Source organism: Anabas testudineus, chromosome 7 (genome assembly GCF_900324465.2).
Source record: "Anabas testudineus chromosome 7, fAnaTes1.2, whole genome shotgun sequence".
Taxonomy (NCBI): Eukaryota; Metazoa; Chordata; class Actinopteri; order Anabantiformes; family Anabantidae; genus Anabas; species Anabas testudineus.
The window spans coordinates 18,578,861-18,592,762 of record NC_046616.1 but is presented as its reverse complement, the minus strand read 5'-3'; the positions used below and the strand labels follow the sequence as shown (position 1 = coordinate 18,592,762).

Below are 13,902 nucleotides of genomic sequence, written 5' to 3'. Positions count from 1 at the left end.
ATTCTCCTTTTACTTTACTGTAGGTTATAATTAGAAAATTAATAAACCTTTACTTGAGTTTGTGTATTTCTACTACCTCTGAGAGAATAAAAACTCGTTTGACTCTGATTCACACACAGTCAAAATATTTGAAAATCTAGTGGCCGAGTGCAGATCACCGGAAATAATCTCACCGGTTAATTATCTGTATTCTGTTTTTTCTGTTTGCAATGTTTGCGTGCAAGTAGTCGTGCTGTCTCTCAGCATTTAACTGAAACATATATCCAGTCTGCCCTGAGCTTTAGTAGTTAATGCCTGCTTCACAGCTTACACAGAGAACCATTCACTTTATACCTCAGTTTGGCAGGAAACAACTAAAAATATCACACTTGTGCTGTAATTGCTACATTGCCATCTTTATAGTTGGTACTGTATCTGGCTAAAGCAACCACCAATGAATGTAATTGCTGTGTGCAGAGGGGAGAGTGTCATGTCAGTTAGCTCTGGTTGTATAAATATAAGGTATACAGCTGGACTAAGTGCCACCCTTCCCACATATAAAATATGCTGCACGAGGCCAAGAAGTCATTAACAGTGAAGGACAAGAAGGGGAAAAAATCTCTTGAAAGATACAAATGATTTTCTTGTCACTTCAGCTACTAATGGGAAACAAGTTATGCTCAATTATTCGGTTTGGTATGTACTCTTACTTACTGTCGAGTGTGTCATGTCAGTCACTCTCTGTGCTCTCTTAGTATTACTCTATGATTCACTTAATTGCTGTAATAAGTGTTTTCCTTTTGGAGGTGGTCCGGAGGTCTGTGAGTCATAGTCTATTAAGGCCACACATGCTAAAGGAAAGGCCAGAACCAGATGCTTGGTCTATGATCAAAATCTAAGCGAATGGTTATTATTTATTCGCAGCGCTTGAGCTTCCTCGAGATGTTTTATAAATGACATGACTCTTGCTCTTTACTGTGCAGCCTCTTGGCTCGTCACTGTCGGCATCTGTTTTGTTGAAAAGACCATATTAAATGTTCACGAAGGCGTTAACAGATAGAAGAAGCGGATACAAAGATCAGGGTTGTTTTAATCAATCTGTTGTAATAGGGACATCCCAAATCCCACACATCAGTTTTACTGTATAGTAGTGCCTGTGTAGTGAGACAATAGAAAGTTAGGCCATTATTTGGAACTGATGAAGCTGAGCAAAATGTTTTAAGTTGTACAAAATCTGCTGTCCACCAAAATGACAAATGTAAAATTTAGTTCAATTGATAAAGTCGAAGAGACGCTACACTCCCCTCAAAAATGTTTACAACACTTCAGCTTTCATTTCACTTTCATTTTACCTACATGTGGATTCGATAAACAACTTTCTATCTGGTAAGTTGTTTGTGCACCTTTTGTTTGAACCCACCCATTTTTCATGTGATCAGAAGTATTGGAACATGTGACTGTTTTGTTCTGTTTTGTTGTTCAGGTGTGTCCTAATACGTTGATTATTGAGACAATAAATAAAACTGAATGTCTACGCTCAGTTTCAGATTTAGGTTTTGCCTGTTCAGACTGCATTTATAGTTAACATTAAAACCAGACAGCTGTCTATTGGCGGACTAAAAAAAAAAAGCTTCCAAAAGCTGAGAGAAGATGGAAAATCAATCAGAGTCATTGCACAAACATTAGCCGTAGCCTGTACAACCATTTGGAAAGTCCTTAATAATAAAGAAAGTACTGGAACAAATGATGACTGAGGAAAACAACAGCAGTTCAGAACAGAAACATTGTGAGAGCTGTAAAGAAAAAACCCTAAAACAACTGCTAGTGACATCAGTGACAACCTCCAGAGGGCAGGAGTGAAGGTGTCACAATCTGCTTCATGAACGAAAGTACAAAGGCGACTCCAGAAGATGCAAACCACTCATTAGCAAGAAGAACAGGAAGGCCAGGCTGGAAATGGCCAATAAGTACCTAAATGAGCTTCAACAAGTTTTACTGGACTGATGAGTCAAAGATGAAGCTTTACCAAAGTGATGGAAAATTGAATGTTTGGAGAAAAAACGAATCTGCTCATGACCCCAAACATACAAAGCTCATCTGTGAAGCACAGTCATGTCATGGCTTGGGCTGCACGGCTTCTTCTGGGACAGGCTCATTAATCTTCATTGATGATGTAACACATGATGGCAGCAGCAGAACTTAAACTTATTCACTTTAATCTATTTTTATTCCACACGTTTCACTACTTTTGCTCACATGAATCTTTATTAAAAATAAATGAACTGGCCTCACTGTTCCAATACTTTCAGTCTCATAAACACTGAATCCTACATAATCCCATAGTTCAGTACAACAGCATCTTGAATTCTAAATGACACCCCTTTTCAGACAGTGTGGCTTTAATTTGTAAAACAGACTTTCTGTCAAAAACTCCTCAAAGATTACTTTAATATGACAAATTGCCTTCATCTAGTCATTTGTTTTCACCTTTTTGACAGTTACCTCCCTGATTAGAAGCAGTATTAATGTGGCTCCAACAGGTACACATGTGTAGTATAAGGGATACTGAGTGGACGTAATAAAAAGGAAATAGCGAGTAGGTATAAACGAGGAAAAGACATCAACACAGTTAATGTCTTTCGTCATGTTAACAAGACGTTGCTCTCCTCAAACTCAGCCTGCATGTTCCTGTTCATTTTGCTGTCGCCCTCAGATTAATCTGAGGCTTCATGGTTAGTGGACATAAGCAGGGAGGGACCTGGGGGTTTTGAAGTTGTGATCACAGTTCTTGAAAGCACAGTATCAGTCAGTGGTCATGATTCCTAAACATTCGGAGTGTGTGAAGGATGAGTGTAAATATCCCGAATGGAAGCAGTTGATATTTTTATTCACAGCTTTTTAGAGCCGTGCTGGACAGCCAACAGTGTGTCCCTTCATTAGTTGAAGGGGATCTGGGCCGGAGGGGGGGATAAGATGCTAAATTCTGTGTTAATGTTGATGTCTGCATTTCATCGAAACCACTTTTTTGGGAGGTTAGTCAGTCTTATGCTCTGATACACGAGACACACACCAACACACACAAAAGAAATCGACATGTAGCATTATGGCTGAATGTAGGTAAAGTCCCCCTCCACTCTGAAATGTGCTTTACATATTGATGCTTCTCGTGGATGCTGGAGCTTCACTGTGCAGAGTCATGTATGTGTGACATGTTGACACTAGAAAGCTGTTTTTACTTTCATTTTCTGAAAAAAGAAAAAGAGAGTTTGTCTCCATCTGAATAGTTCTTGATATGTTTTGTACAGGAATTATTTTGTGACACGTGTTTGGAAGCGAGTCGTACCGTGGTCCAGCATGCAACAAAAACATGATATGGAAAATTGCAGTTTTCGGTGCATGTGCAGTGAAAATTGTGTCCAGCAGTTTAACTTTTGAAATAAACAGTATTTGCATGTTTAAAAATTCAGGATATTCTGATGTGGGAGACAGAGAGAAGTCTAAGCAAAGTGGGTAACATATGTTGTACAATACAGACACATTTAGTGCTGGACAGGATTTGCTTGCAGTAATTTGACTGAACCCAAGGTCATACAGAGGAAATTGGACCAAACCTGTTGCTTGGCTTTACAACAAACAGAAGTTGTTTATGAGCATCATCATATGGACCATTTACAACAAATGTGTTTGTATAGTACAGAATTTTGACTCTACTGCTCTGTACCTAAAGTAATTATCCTGACCTTAACCCCATCCTGCTCAACCACAACCCTAAGTATAGTGTAAGAGTGGTTCTAAGATGGGTAATTACAATACTTGTTCCTTTGTAATTATACACAGGATGACAAACACTGATCCGAAGAACACCTTTTTTATGGACTTGAACCCATCGCTCTCTGTCCTTTGCTGCAAGTAGCTCATGAATATAAAGAATTTTGTTTTGTTGTGCTGTGCCGTTCTATCAGGACAGCGCTGTTTCATTTACTTTATCACTCCGACTGAATGAATGCATCACTTGATTCGTATTTGTGACTATTGTTTGGGAGCTAGCAGCAGGCAGTGCAAGTAAGACTACACCTATGGGTGTCCCAGCTCCACTTAGTCTATTTCTGTATCTGAAGGAAAGGTGATGGGTTGGAGGTGGGGAGGGTTGGGGCAAAGCAAACAGTGAGGGTCTCAGCACTCAAAGTAAACATTACCCTATGTTTGAACTACACACCTTCGGCCCTACAGTTCTCCCACACACTCGCACTCTCCCTACTGAGTCTAATTCCTGCTAACACACCCTCTAGCCGGCCCAGCTAAATACACTGCTTATCCCGGGCCTTCCCATAAATCAGGGAGGAAAAGCACCTCTGACAAGGTCTCACCTCCACAGCCAAAGGCCCTTACAGCAGCTCTGACTTACATGTGGGGACTGGTTTGGTATAAATGGACTAATGGCTTTTCAGAGTAACTTTCCTAATCACCACCTCCAAGGATACAAGGATGTTTTATCTGGCAAATTGAATCCAATTATAACAAATCCCATTTATTTCCACACCTAGCCCTGCAACCTTTCTCCCTCCACCCTTCAAACATTTGAACACACAGCAAGTTTTAGCGAGCGTACAATAGAGCACCAAGGGAGTTGATTTAGGGAGAGAGAAAACATATTTTATTATTTTACAACCTGGTTTCATCAAACAAAAATCATTGAATTTACTATTCTGAGAATGTCAGTGGGTTTAAGGACAGACTCAAGCTATTTGTGGCTTTAATATGCTCAAGTGCATAAACCAGAGGAGAGCTACAGCAGCAGCCGTATTTAAAATGACACATTCCCTCGAGGAAACTGTTTAAACATCTGAGCATTGCCCAACAGCTCTTTCTTCTTTGGTTTTTGTTGTTTTCACTCAGTGTATTCATCCTTGTCTCGAAGCACCGACTTCATCTTCTTCTGCCTTAACTTGTTCCCAACAACTGTGATCCCTCAACACAAAAGGAAAAAAAAAACTCTCAATGAAAAACACAATTTGTTCATCTTGGACATGAGTCAATTACCAGGGAGGCATTACTTAACATATTTTGTTCTCAAGGAGCGTCTTCTGGACTGAAGGATGTATTGAGTCTGACATGTTTATTTCCATGGCAAAAACAGTTTGGGACCAACACATTCAGCTTTTGTTGTTCGTGTGTTCATTGGAAACGTCCCCAGTAATTTTTATGGTCGGATTTTCTTTAAACAATTCTTTGACAGACATGGATGATTGTAGTTTTGGAGCCAGAACTTAGTTTAGTTTGTATTTATTTCATTTTGTGGAGCTCACACCAAATACAATACTGGAGCGCCATGTGTTCATCACAATTTACTGGTCTCTTTGTGGCATCACACAGAAGTGAAACGTTCTATGTAATATACAGTGTGCATGAAGAAGCAGCTCTGTTGCAGGTTTGCCAGCTTTCACAGACTGGTTGGATGGACATTTTTGAGCAGGGTGCAGGTTTTGCAGGGGTTAGTTACATAATTACACTGGTTTAGGTGGTTTTCCCAAACATAGAGGCAGTTTTGTTTATTTTAAAACCCTCGATGCTCTGCAAGCTGCTCTCAGCCATCATTAAAAGCTTCACTGAAGTTATTATGCATCATAACATTACAGTTATTTACTTAAAATTAGAGATGCATAAAGCCCAGTATCATCCAAATGAGTTGGATGAACATTTGCCTGAGAGATAATTCTCAGTTTTCTTATGCATTATTAATGTTTCTATATGTTTATATGTAGCCTTTAATTTCTCCTATGTTAAAAAGATATTGGGTTAACCTTTCAGTCCCTGTGTTATGTTCTCCCTCTCTGAATTGGATTTACAGTTTCTGACTGTTTAACAAGTGGGTGAGCCTGAGATTGTGTGTTTGTTTGTATGTGTCTCAAAGTAAAAGTGTGGCAACCTTGCGGGAAGATTAAGCGAACTGATGCTCCACACGGGAACATTAATAACAAGATGAAAAGAGGGATTCTTTGAGTTTCTGTCATGATGAATACAAATTACCACACAGACATGGCACCAAGAGAACCTGGCAGTAAAACAGATATTTTGTGGTGATTAATATCGTCTCTATTGAAAAACACTTCCTCATTCGACCTCTCTCGCTGTGATCCTGGAAGACAGGGCTGGGCTGATCCTGAGCAGAATTCTTATTGTTCTCACATACTATAAATCAGCACCGAGCTCGGGGAGTTCTTGCATTGCTAAATAACTTAATATAAACTTTGCAGGAAAGCTAAAGTGCACAGAGTGCTGAGGTCATTACGTCACGTCATGTGTAAATTAATGCAATTAATTTTATTGTTAGTGGGTTGAGTCTTGAGCAGGTCTCATGCTAGCTCTAGCTCAGGCTGCTCATTTTGGCTTTAAATCACCATGTGTTGGTTTCGTCCACGTTTGTCACCAGCATTGTCTCTTAATGTTGATTTCCCAGTCATTCAGCTGTAATGTCTGCCGCTGGCAGCACTGCCGCTCGGGCGTGCTGCCAATCAGGGCAGTGGCCCTTTTCCACAAAAACAACCAATATAAAAGAGGTGCCAGTAAGACACCTTGAACTGCGAACAGCGCCCTTTATTAGTTTTATTTGTGTGATGTCATTCTGATGTAAAGTCAATGGCCCTAGTGAGAACGAGCAGATAGGACCAGTGGAGGACAGACTGACATGTCTGAACTAGCTGCGACTCACCTCTGTCAAGCCGTGACCTTTTTGTCTGCAGTGGTCAAGGGCCTACGGAAAAGCCATTCAACAACTGAAATACTCAAACTACTAATCCAAGTTAGATTTACTGCTGTGTAAGGTTCTGTTACAGAACCCGATATTTTGGTCTCCCTTCGGCTTTCTGTGCAATTGTGAGTTGTATGTGTGGTGAAGTTATGATTTAAGATTTCATCAAGCATCACTGGAAAACTCTGCAGACTATTTACTGAAATAAATTCAGTCATGTCATAGCAGGGAAAGTATGGGACGCCAGACTCGCAGTTTCGTGTTCTTATTGGATTAATACCAGCTTAATAAAACTGCTATTGTGGTCTTTCCTCGCTCAGCCTGAAGGCAGTGTAATGGGTATTTCTGATTTGAGTTTGGAGCAGTCTGCAGTGTCATTGTCCTCAGTTCCACAGCAGACTTCATGTCCTCCGGCTACAGGCAGATATAGCCAATATGTTAAGCTCAGGGTAATCCTAAACACCTGGGCTCGTTAACTGGGATTTGGTGGGATTAGAGGCTCCATGAGGCAAACCTGATCATGCTCTTGGTTAAATCCATTTCCATTCTTATCTCTCCACATTCCCTCCTTTATAATTCAAACTCAATCCACAGCAGCCACCGTTTTCACTGAGCTATTTCATCTGTGGCCGTAGCACTTCACGTTTAGCCGGACCGAAACAAGATTCCTCTTCCATTGAGGTTCTTACTGATTTTAAATTATTGAAAGTGAAAATAAGGCAACAAGTGCAGCTATAGTTGGAGATTATTTTTTATATATATATATTTTTGGGATGGTTTCAGCCATGCTATAGCAGCGTGGTTTTAGGGATGGTAATGGTTTTATGGTTTGTTCACCAGTTGGGTTCAGACTGAAATATCTGAAAATATTTGATGGATCATTGTTCTTGTACCTCAAATCACACTGTGTGTAAGTCCAGCCTCACGGCACGGCTGTAGACTTTTAGTGTTGTTTTCATTTTCAGTCCACTGAAGGCTGCTAGACAAAAGCGATTTATTTTTTTTTTAGATTTCTTGTATTTTTGAGGAGACAGAGAGAAAGGGGGTGACTTCCATCAAAGGTCTGGTTTGGTGCCATCACTGACCACGGGTGCCCCAAGACACCATTGTTTTGTTTTGTTTTTCTTTTTTCTTCCATTTGTTATTTAATTAATAAAATTCATTTTCAAGATTAATATTTTCAGTTAAAGGTCACGGAGGCACATTTGGACTGTTATGTGTGTATTTAATCATGATTACAAAGAAAAAGCTATTTGTCATTTTGGAACAATTAGTGTTGAACATGGCACCAGTTTACTCAAGTGTATCCTCAGAACATGTACCTCAGTATGATTCATGTTAATATTTACACCTTTTTTTATATTTACTCTGAGTGATCAAATGTAGCTGAATCACTTACAGAGTTTGACATTTAAAACAATCTATACTTTTTGTAACATAGGATCAAGAACACTTCAGCTTCACCAACTAACCGTTTCCTCCCTCTTCCTCCTCTGTAGATGTGGACGAGTGTGCAGAGGCTCTTGACAACTGCAGCATCGATGCCATTTGCCAGAACACCCTGAAGTCATACAAATGTATCTGCAAGTCAGGCTATAAAGGGGACGGCAAACATTGTGAGGGTAAGTTCTTATTGGTTTAGGAGGCACAGATTTTTGCTCCCTTCTTTGGGAGCATGGCGCAGATTTTCACAGTCCATTGAAGTCAAAGCCACATTTCTCATGTTGATTTACCTTATCTCGATGAACGCAAGGCCCTGGGCCAGTGACAGGCTTGATAAGAGCTTCTGTCTCACTCAACATAACTCATTAGCTTTAAGAATCTCCTGAAGAGGTAGGCAAGATGAGGGAGCAAGTGACGGATAGAGGAAAGGGAAAGCCAGGTGCAGAGTGCTCCTTTGTGACAAGATGAAATGAAGCAGTAAATTTCCTACACATGTTAGAGGAGAGAATTAAGATAGCGGCTGAAATGGCAGTCGGAGGCCCAGCCAAACAGTCAAGTATGTTTCCACAGCAGAGGCTTGCCTCATAGACTGACACAAATCTGTTTTTCCAGTCTTATTCAGTGTGCTACAAGCCTCTGGGTCATTATACTCACCAATTTGTATCAGTATTTTTACAAAGCTGTATTTCACCGTGTCATTTTTGTCCTTACTATTATTATTCTTTCATTTACTCGACCAAGTGTTTTTCATGTCCTTCTGCCTCTAGGTCATAGAGTTAGCTTTTTTTTTTATTTTTTTTATTTTTTGAACTGAGGGTTAGCTGATGGTTCCTCAAAGCTGATTCACTTATTAAATAAAAAAGAAATCAAAAGCAATGTTAATAAAAAGGTAAAATATAAATAAATTAATGAAGAGTGTTTGGTATCTAATGTTGTAACCTTGCAAGCACCTGTTATATAGAAAAATGCAGCAGAACACAAAAATACAATGAAGAAGAAAAAGGATTCTCGTGTTTCAAATCAAGTGGAGGTCCTGCTGCTCTACTGAATGCTCATTACCACTTCAACAGCTCCTCCAGTCTTCTTCTCTGTACAGAAACTCGTGTCCATCACGTTAGTCAGAGGCTTCAGTGATTGTAATAAACACTGCGCAATGTAAGCTGTAGCTGATGCTGATATTTTTCAGTATGAGCTGAAACATGTTGAGTGATGTTGTTATCGTGGGACGGTCTTGATTTGTCCTGCGATATTTTTTATGATTGGTACGAAAATAGGTTTTTCTGACAGGTTTTAACCCATAACCATAACATCACCTACTAAAATACATGTTAGCAGGATTTTTGAGGGTCATTCTTTCTTTTTTCTTATTTCATTGCAAATTACTATTATTATTATTATTATTATTATTATTATTGGCTTGTTGCATTTAAAATTAATGATGGAGCAGGAGGGGAGATTCTTTGTGCTTTATCATCTTTGAAAAAAATTCAATGATTTAGTTACAAAGTCCTGGTCTTTCTGTCCCTGAAAAGCTCTAATACATGGTTCTTGTTAGAGTCTTGTCTGTACATTAAGCCAAAAACTATTATTCTTAATATTACATCTATTATACTTTATCCTGAGAATTAAATGTGTGATTGGTTGTTTATTATAAACACTTGTCCAAAAGACAAATCCACATCTGTTAGATATAAAGAGACAAATCTTTGGCGTTGACTTGGTAAGATGTGCCAGGCACTGAACAAAAACAAATTTGGAGCTATTGGAGGAGAATCACTTTTGTGTTAACATGTGGTGGGTGTTTCAGGTTTGAAGCAGAGTAGGAAAAGAGATGGCTGATTGTTTGCTGTGATCAGGGAATGACAGAGATGTGTGGGAAGTGGAGAAGCAGAGAGCAGGAGAGGTTTTTCTTTTTTTATTGTTTCAGTCCCATCCCTCTGCTGTCAAGTCCAATTAAGCCCTGAGTGAGGCAGACTCAAAGAGGAGCTGAACCGCCGGGATCATCGGCCCTAAATGGGCCAGTAAGTGCTGAGTGGTAGCGTGCTGTGTTCATAATCCACCTTAGTACAGGCCCCTTGGCCATCATCATAACCATGGCAGACAACTCCACTCAGGCTGTCATACAGATCTGCAGTCTCTCTTTAGCTTTCTGCCGCTGCTCTCTCGTCTTATGTGTCAGATTTCTGAGATTTTAGCTACTAGGACTGACGAGGACTAGATTGATATATTGGGCTGATTTACCTGTTTACGGCTCTCAGTCATCAGTGGTGCGAGTACTAATGCATTGGGTATTCCTCTCTGATTGCATACTTTTAATAGTTCCCATATTAGACAGACTTTTGTTTCAGATGCTTTTACTTCGTGCCAACAGTAAAATCTGAAGGAAAAAGGAAACATCAGTGAGATTTTGGCCTATACCCAAGTTACGCCAGTAACAGGTGAACTAACTAATTACCCCAGCTGTCGTCTCATCCCAGTTTACCTCATAAGAGCTCTTATGAAAGTAGAGATGGAACAAAACAGGTCATTTATATCTAACTCTAACATGGTCCCAAGTGGCTTGATTGCAAAGTAATTGCACTCAGATCTAACATTTGCTTATTTGCTTTTCTGTTGAATGTCTAGTTGGCTTAGCTTAGTTCAGCGTTGAAATCCACCTCTAAAGCTCAACAATCAACATTATGATATCTAGTTTAATGCCACAATGTGTGATTTTGTATGGTTTTATTTATGGAAATATATTTTTTTCCCTGAGGGCAGCGTTCCAAAACCCGGCACACGATTGTCCCACACCTACGTAAAACCACATGATCTTGTTTTTACACTGTTGGATTAAATGCCAAACATGTACTGCACCCTGTTGAGCTGTTGCTTTATGTTTAATAGACAGATATGAAAGTGGTTTCAGTTCTCTGGCTACATGTGTATTTCTCTGAGAGAACGCAAATAAGCATATTTCCCAAAACCTTAAGCTCTTAGTTAATAGCTTTTGCGCCAATATTCCTGATGTTGGATTTTGATTGTTCCAAGTTGTTGAAATACCTCCTCATCACCCTGTTTTTGTTTTTGTTTTGTTTTTTTTGTCTCTCTGCAGATGTTGACGAGTGTGCAACTGAATACAACGGCGGCTGTGTCCATGAGTGCATGAACATCCCAGGGAATTACAGGTGCACATGCTATGATGGATTCCGCTTGGCACATGACGGACACAATTGTCTAGGTGAGTGTGTGATATGTGAGGGCGTGTGTTAAATGTTTTTTTTCCTCTAAGTGTTCTGCAGCTGGGTTAATTATGCAGGAGAAAGTTGTTACACGGGGCTTTTGTCAGGAGAATGTATACATTAGACTGCATGTGTCAAATCTCAAACTCAGCCTGACATAGCCCATGTGTTTGCATAAATTCTTCTCCCTGCATGTATATTGTCACATCATGGATGGTAATATATGTTCCAAGTCTTAAATGAATTATTCTCCTGCATCCGATTAGCAATTGCTTACTTTCAGAGAGGAGGTTGTCTCCAAATGTGTTTTCACAAAAGGAAAAACAAGACCTTTTTAAAAAAAATAAGTAAAATAAAAAGAGGTGAATTTATGAAGCTCTTGAGCTGAGTGCTGAGTGAGCCGTCAGTACTTTCCCATGGTTTAATATTTCACCCGTGTGCCATTCATATTAGCTTCAGAGAGAACATATTCTACTTAAAGGTTTATGAAGTGAAGGGGGAAAAAACACTTCCTGCTGTTGGGAGCTGTTTAGCACAGACATCATCCACCAGCACAACCCACCTATTCTTTCTGCCTGTTCTCCCCCATGAACCCATTTTATGTTCATGTTCCTGTTTTTTTTTTTTTTTGTGAAGGCCCCTTGTAAGACCCTGCTGCTCCTGAGAAACCGTATCATTCTTGGTAACAATGTCAGCATGATGCATTTCACTTGATATCAAAAGCTGGCTGGAGAAACGCAACAGTCGTCTTGCTAGAGCGGATTTCACATTCAGATGAAGTGATGACAGGAAATCTTATCAGCACTTAACAATGATTCATTGTGAAAGTGCCTTTACATGCAGGCACACGGGGCGACACACTCATATCAGTCCCATGTTTATTTGTTGAACCGCATGTGATGCTGGAATTAAGCTGCACTGGAATGAAAAACACTCGCATCTTTAGATCAATAATAAACCTGTTGTGACTTGACAATGCCTCCATGTCTCAGATCGACTTTCTTTCATTCTTGCTGTATTTTTGTCCTTCTCTCGTCTTCCCTTTCCCCTCTGTGTAAAGGAAGGCTATTTTCCAAGTCATTTAGTAATGGCGTTCAGTTGTGCGTGGATCATTTGCTGTGCTGTGGATCAGCTCTTGCCTTGCGTGCAGGTGTGTAATCGCGATACATGGCTGTGCTGCTGCTGCTGTGGCATCAAACGGAGCTGCATCTATCAATCCCTTTGATATGATTTGTCATAGTGAAACACACACAAACATGCAGACAGCTTTCAAGTCTATTCTTCTCCTACCGTGTTTTTTTCTGACCTATATGCAAGAGGGCAGAGACTTTTCTGAAAGGCTGCAGACTTGTCAGAAATTTTCTATAAGGGAATCGATCCATTTAATTATTAAATGAGCAAATATTCTTTAATCTCAGTGTAGCAGATGGAACATGTTGAATGGTAAATATGCAGCTGTAAAGTACAAATCCAGCTCTTGCCTTGTGACCTGAAAGGACTCATTTTGTTGAGAATTTAACTCATGCTAATGCCCCTGCTCTGCAGTGCTAAGGGAATAATCCTCAGCGCAAATACAAGAAAGGAGAGGAAAAGGTAGAGCTGAGGTTTCACGTTAAGACCCCAGCTTCCTCTTCCAGGTTTAAGCTCCTTTTTGGCCCATGAGAAAAGATTAGCCCTCATGGCCTTGGAGTGGAGAGCCTATGCAGCTGGTTGCCAGACAAGGTCAAACCCTCAGAGTCCTTATAGACCAGATGTGCCTGAGGCTGCAGAGCAGGAGACATTCACCTGATCCTCAAAGGTTCACACCAAGTTTAAAGTCTGAGATCTTTAAAGGTGCTTCTCTTTGAATGTTGTTTTTTCACAAAGCTCTGGTGATGTTGATTTTATTTCTTTTTCATGGCAACACTGCAGTATAAGTTCCCAGTGCAACCTAGATTCCTGCTCTGAGTCCTCGGAGACTTTTCTTCAGCTCGTAGCAACTGGCCCCATGACGGCCCAGGAAGAAGAGTTAGGCCAGCTCACGTGCATCCTTGTCGATGTCTTCTTTGTTTGCTCACCGCTGCACATGCCACACGGCTCCTTGTAATTGGATGGTGTTGGCAGCATAATGACATTGGGTGGTGGCAGAAGGCGGTGGAGCATGAAGCAGAACGCTGCGTCGTGTGCCTCGCTGGGGATACTTTGGCTTCTGAGGTCTCCCCTGTCTGCCCTAAACCCCACAAAGATGTCAGGGAGTCAGCAAGGTGGAAGCAATGCAATATCACAGCACACTGCTCCTGTCTGTGCGGAGTGAGACGTCACTCACTGTATAATTTACCTCATAGGGAGCTATTGTACCGTCTCAAAACTCACAGAGAAGAGAAGAAGTGAAGCATATAAGAACTTGATTACATCTTCTACAACTGGTACTGTTATTATCTCACAAAGGTGAGAGAGGGATGGTATTTAATCGCCACACCTCTTACAAGGCTAGGCTGTGAAGGATTTTTCAAGTCTTAGGAAAAACAGAGG

General features: G+C 40.3%; 1 protein-coding gene across 2 annotated transcripts in view; it reads left to right on the top strand.

Moving 5' to 3' along the window:
• Positions 1-13,902, top strand: part of scube3 (signal peptide, CUB domain, EGF-like 3) — a 63,193-nt gene that overhangs the window by 6,971 nt on the left and 42,320 nt on the right. For both annotated transcript variants that reach the window (XM_026369007.1, XM_026369006.1), the window contains exons 2-3: positions 8,227-8,349; positions 11,265-11,390. In XM_026369007.1, the coding sequence (XP_026224792.1) occupies positions 8,227-8,349; positions 11,265-11,390 (249 nt within the window). The remainder of the gene's footprint in view (positions 1-8,226; positions 8,350-11,264; positions 11,391-13,902) is intronic.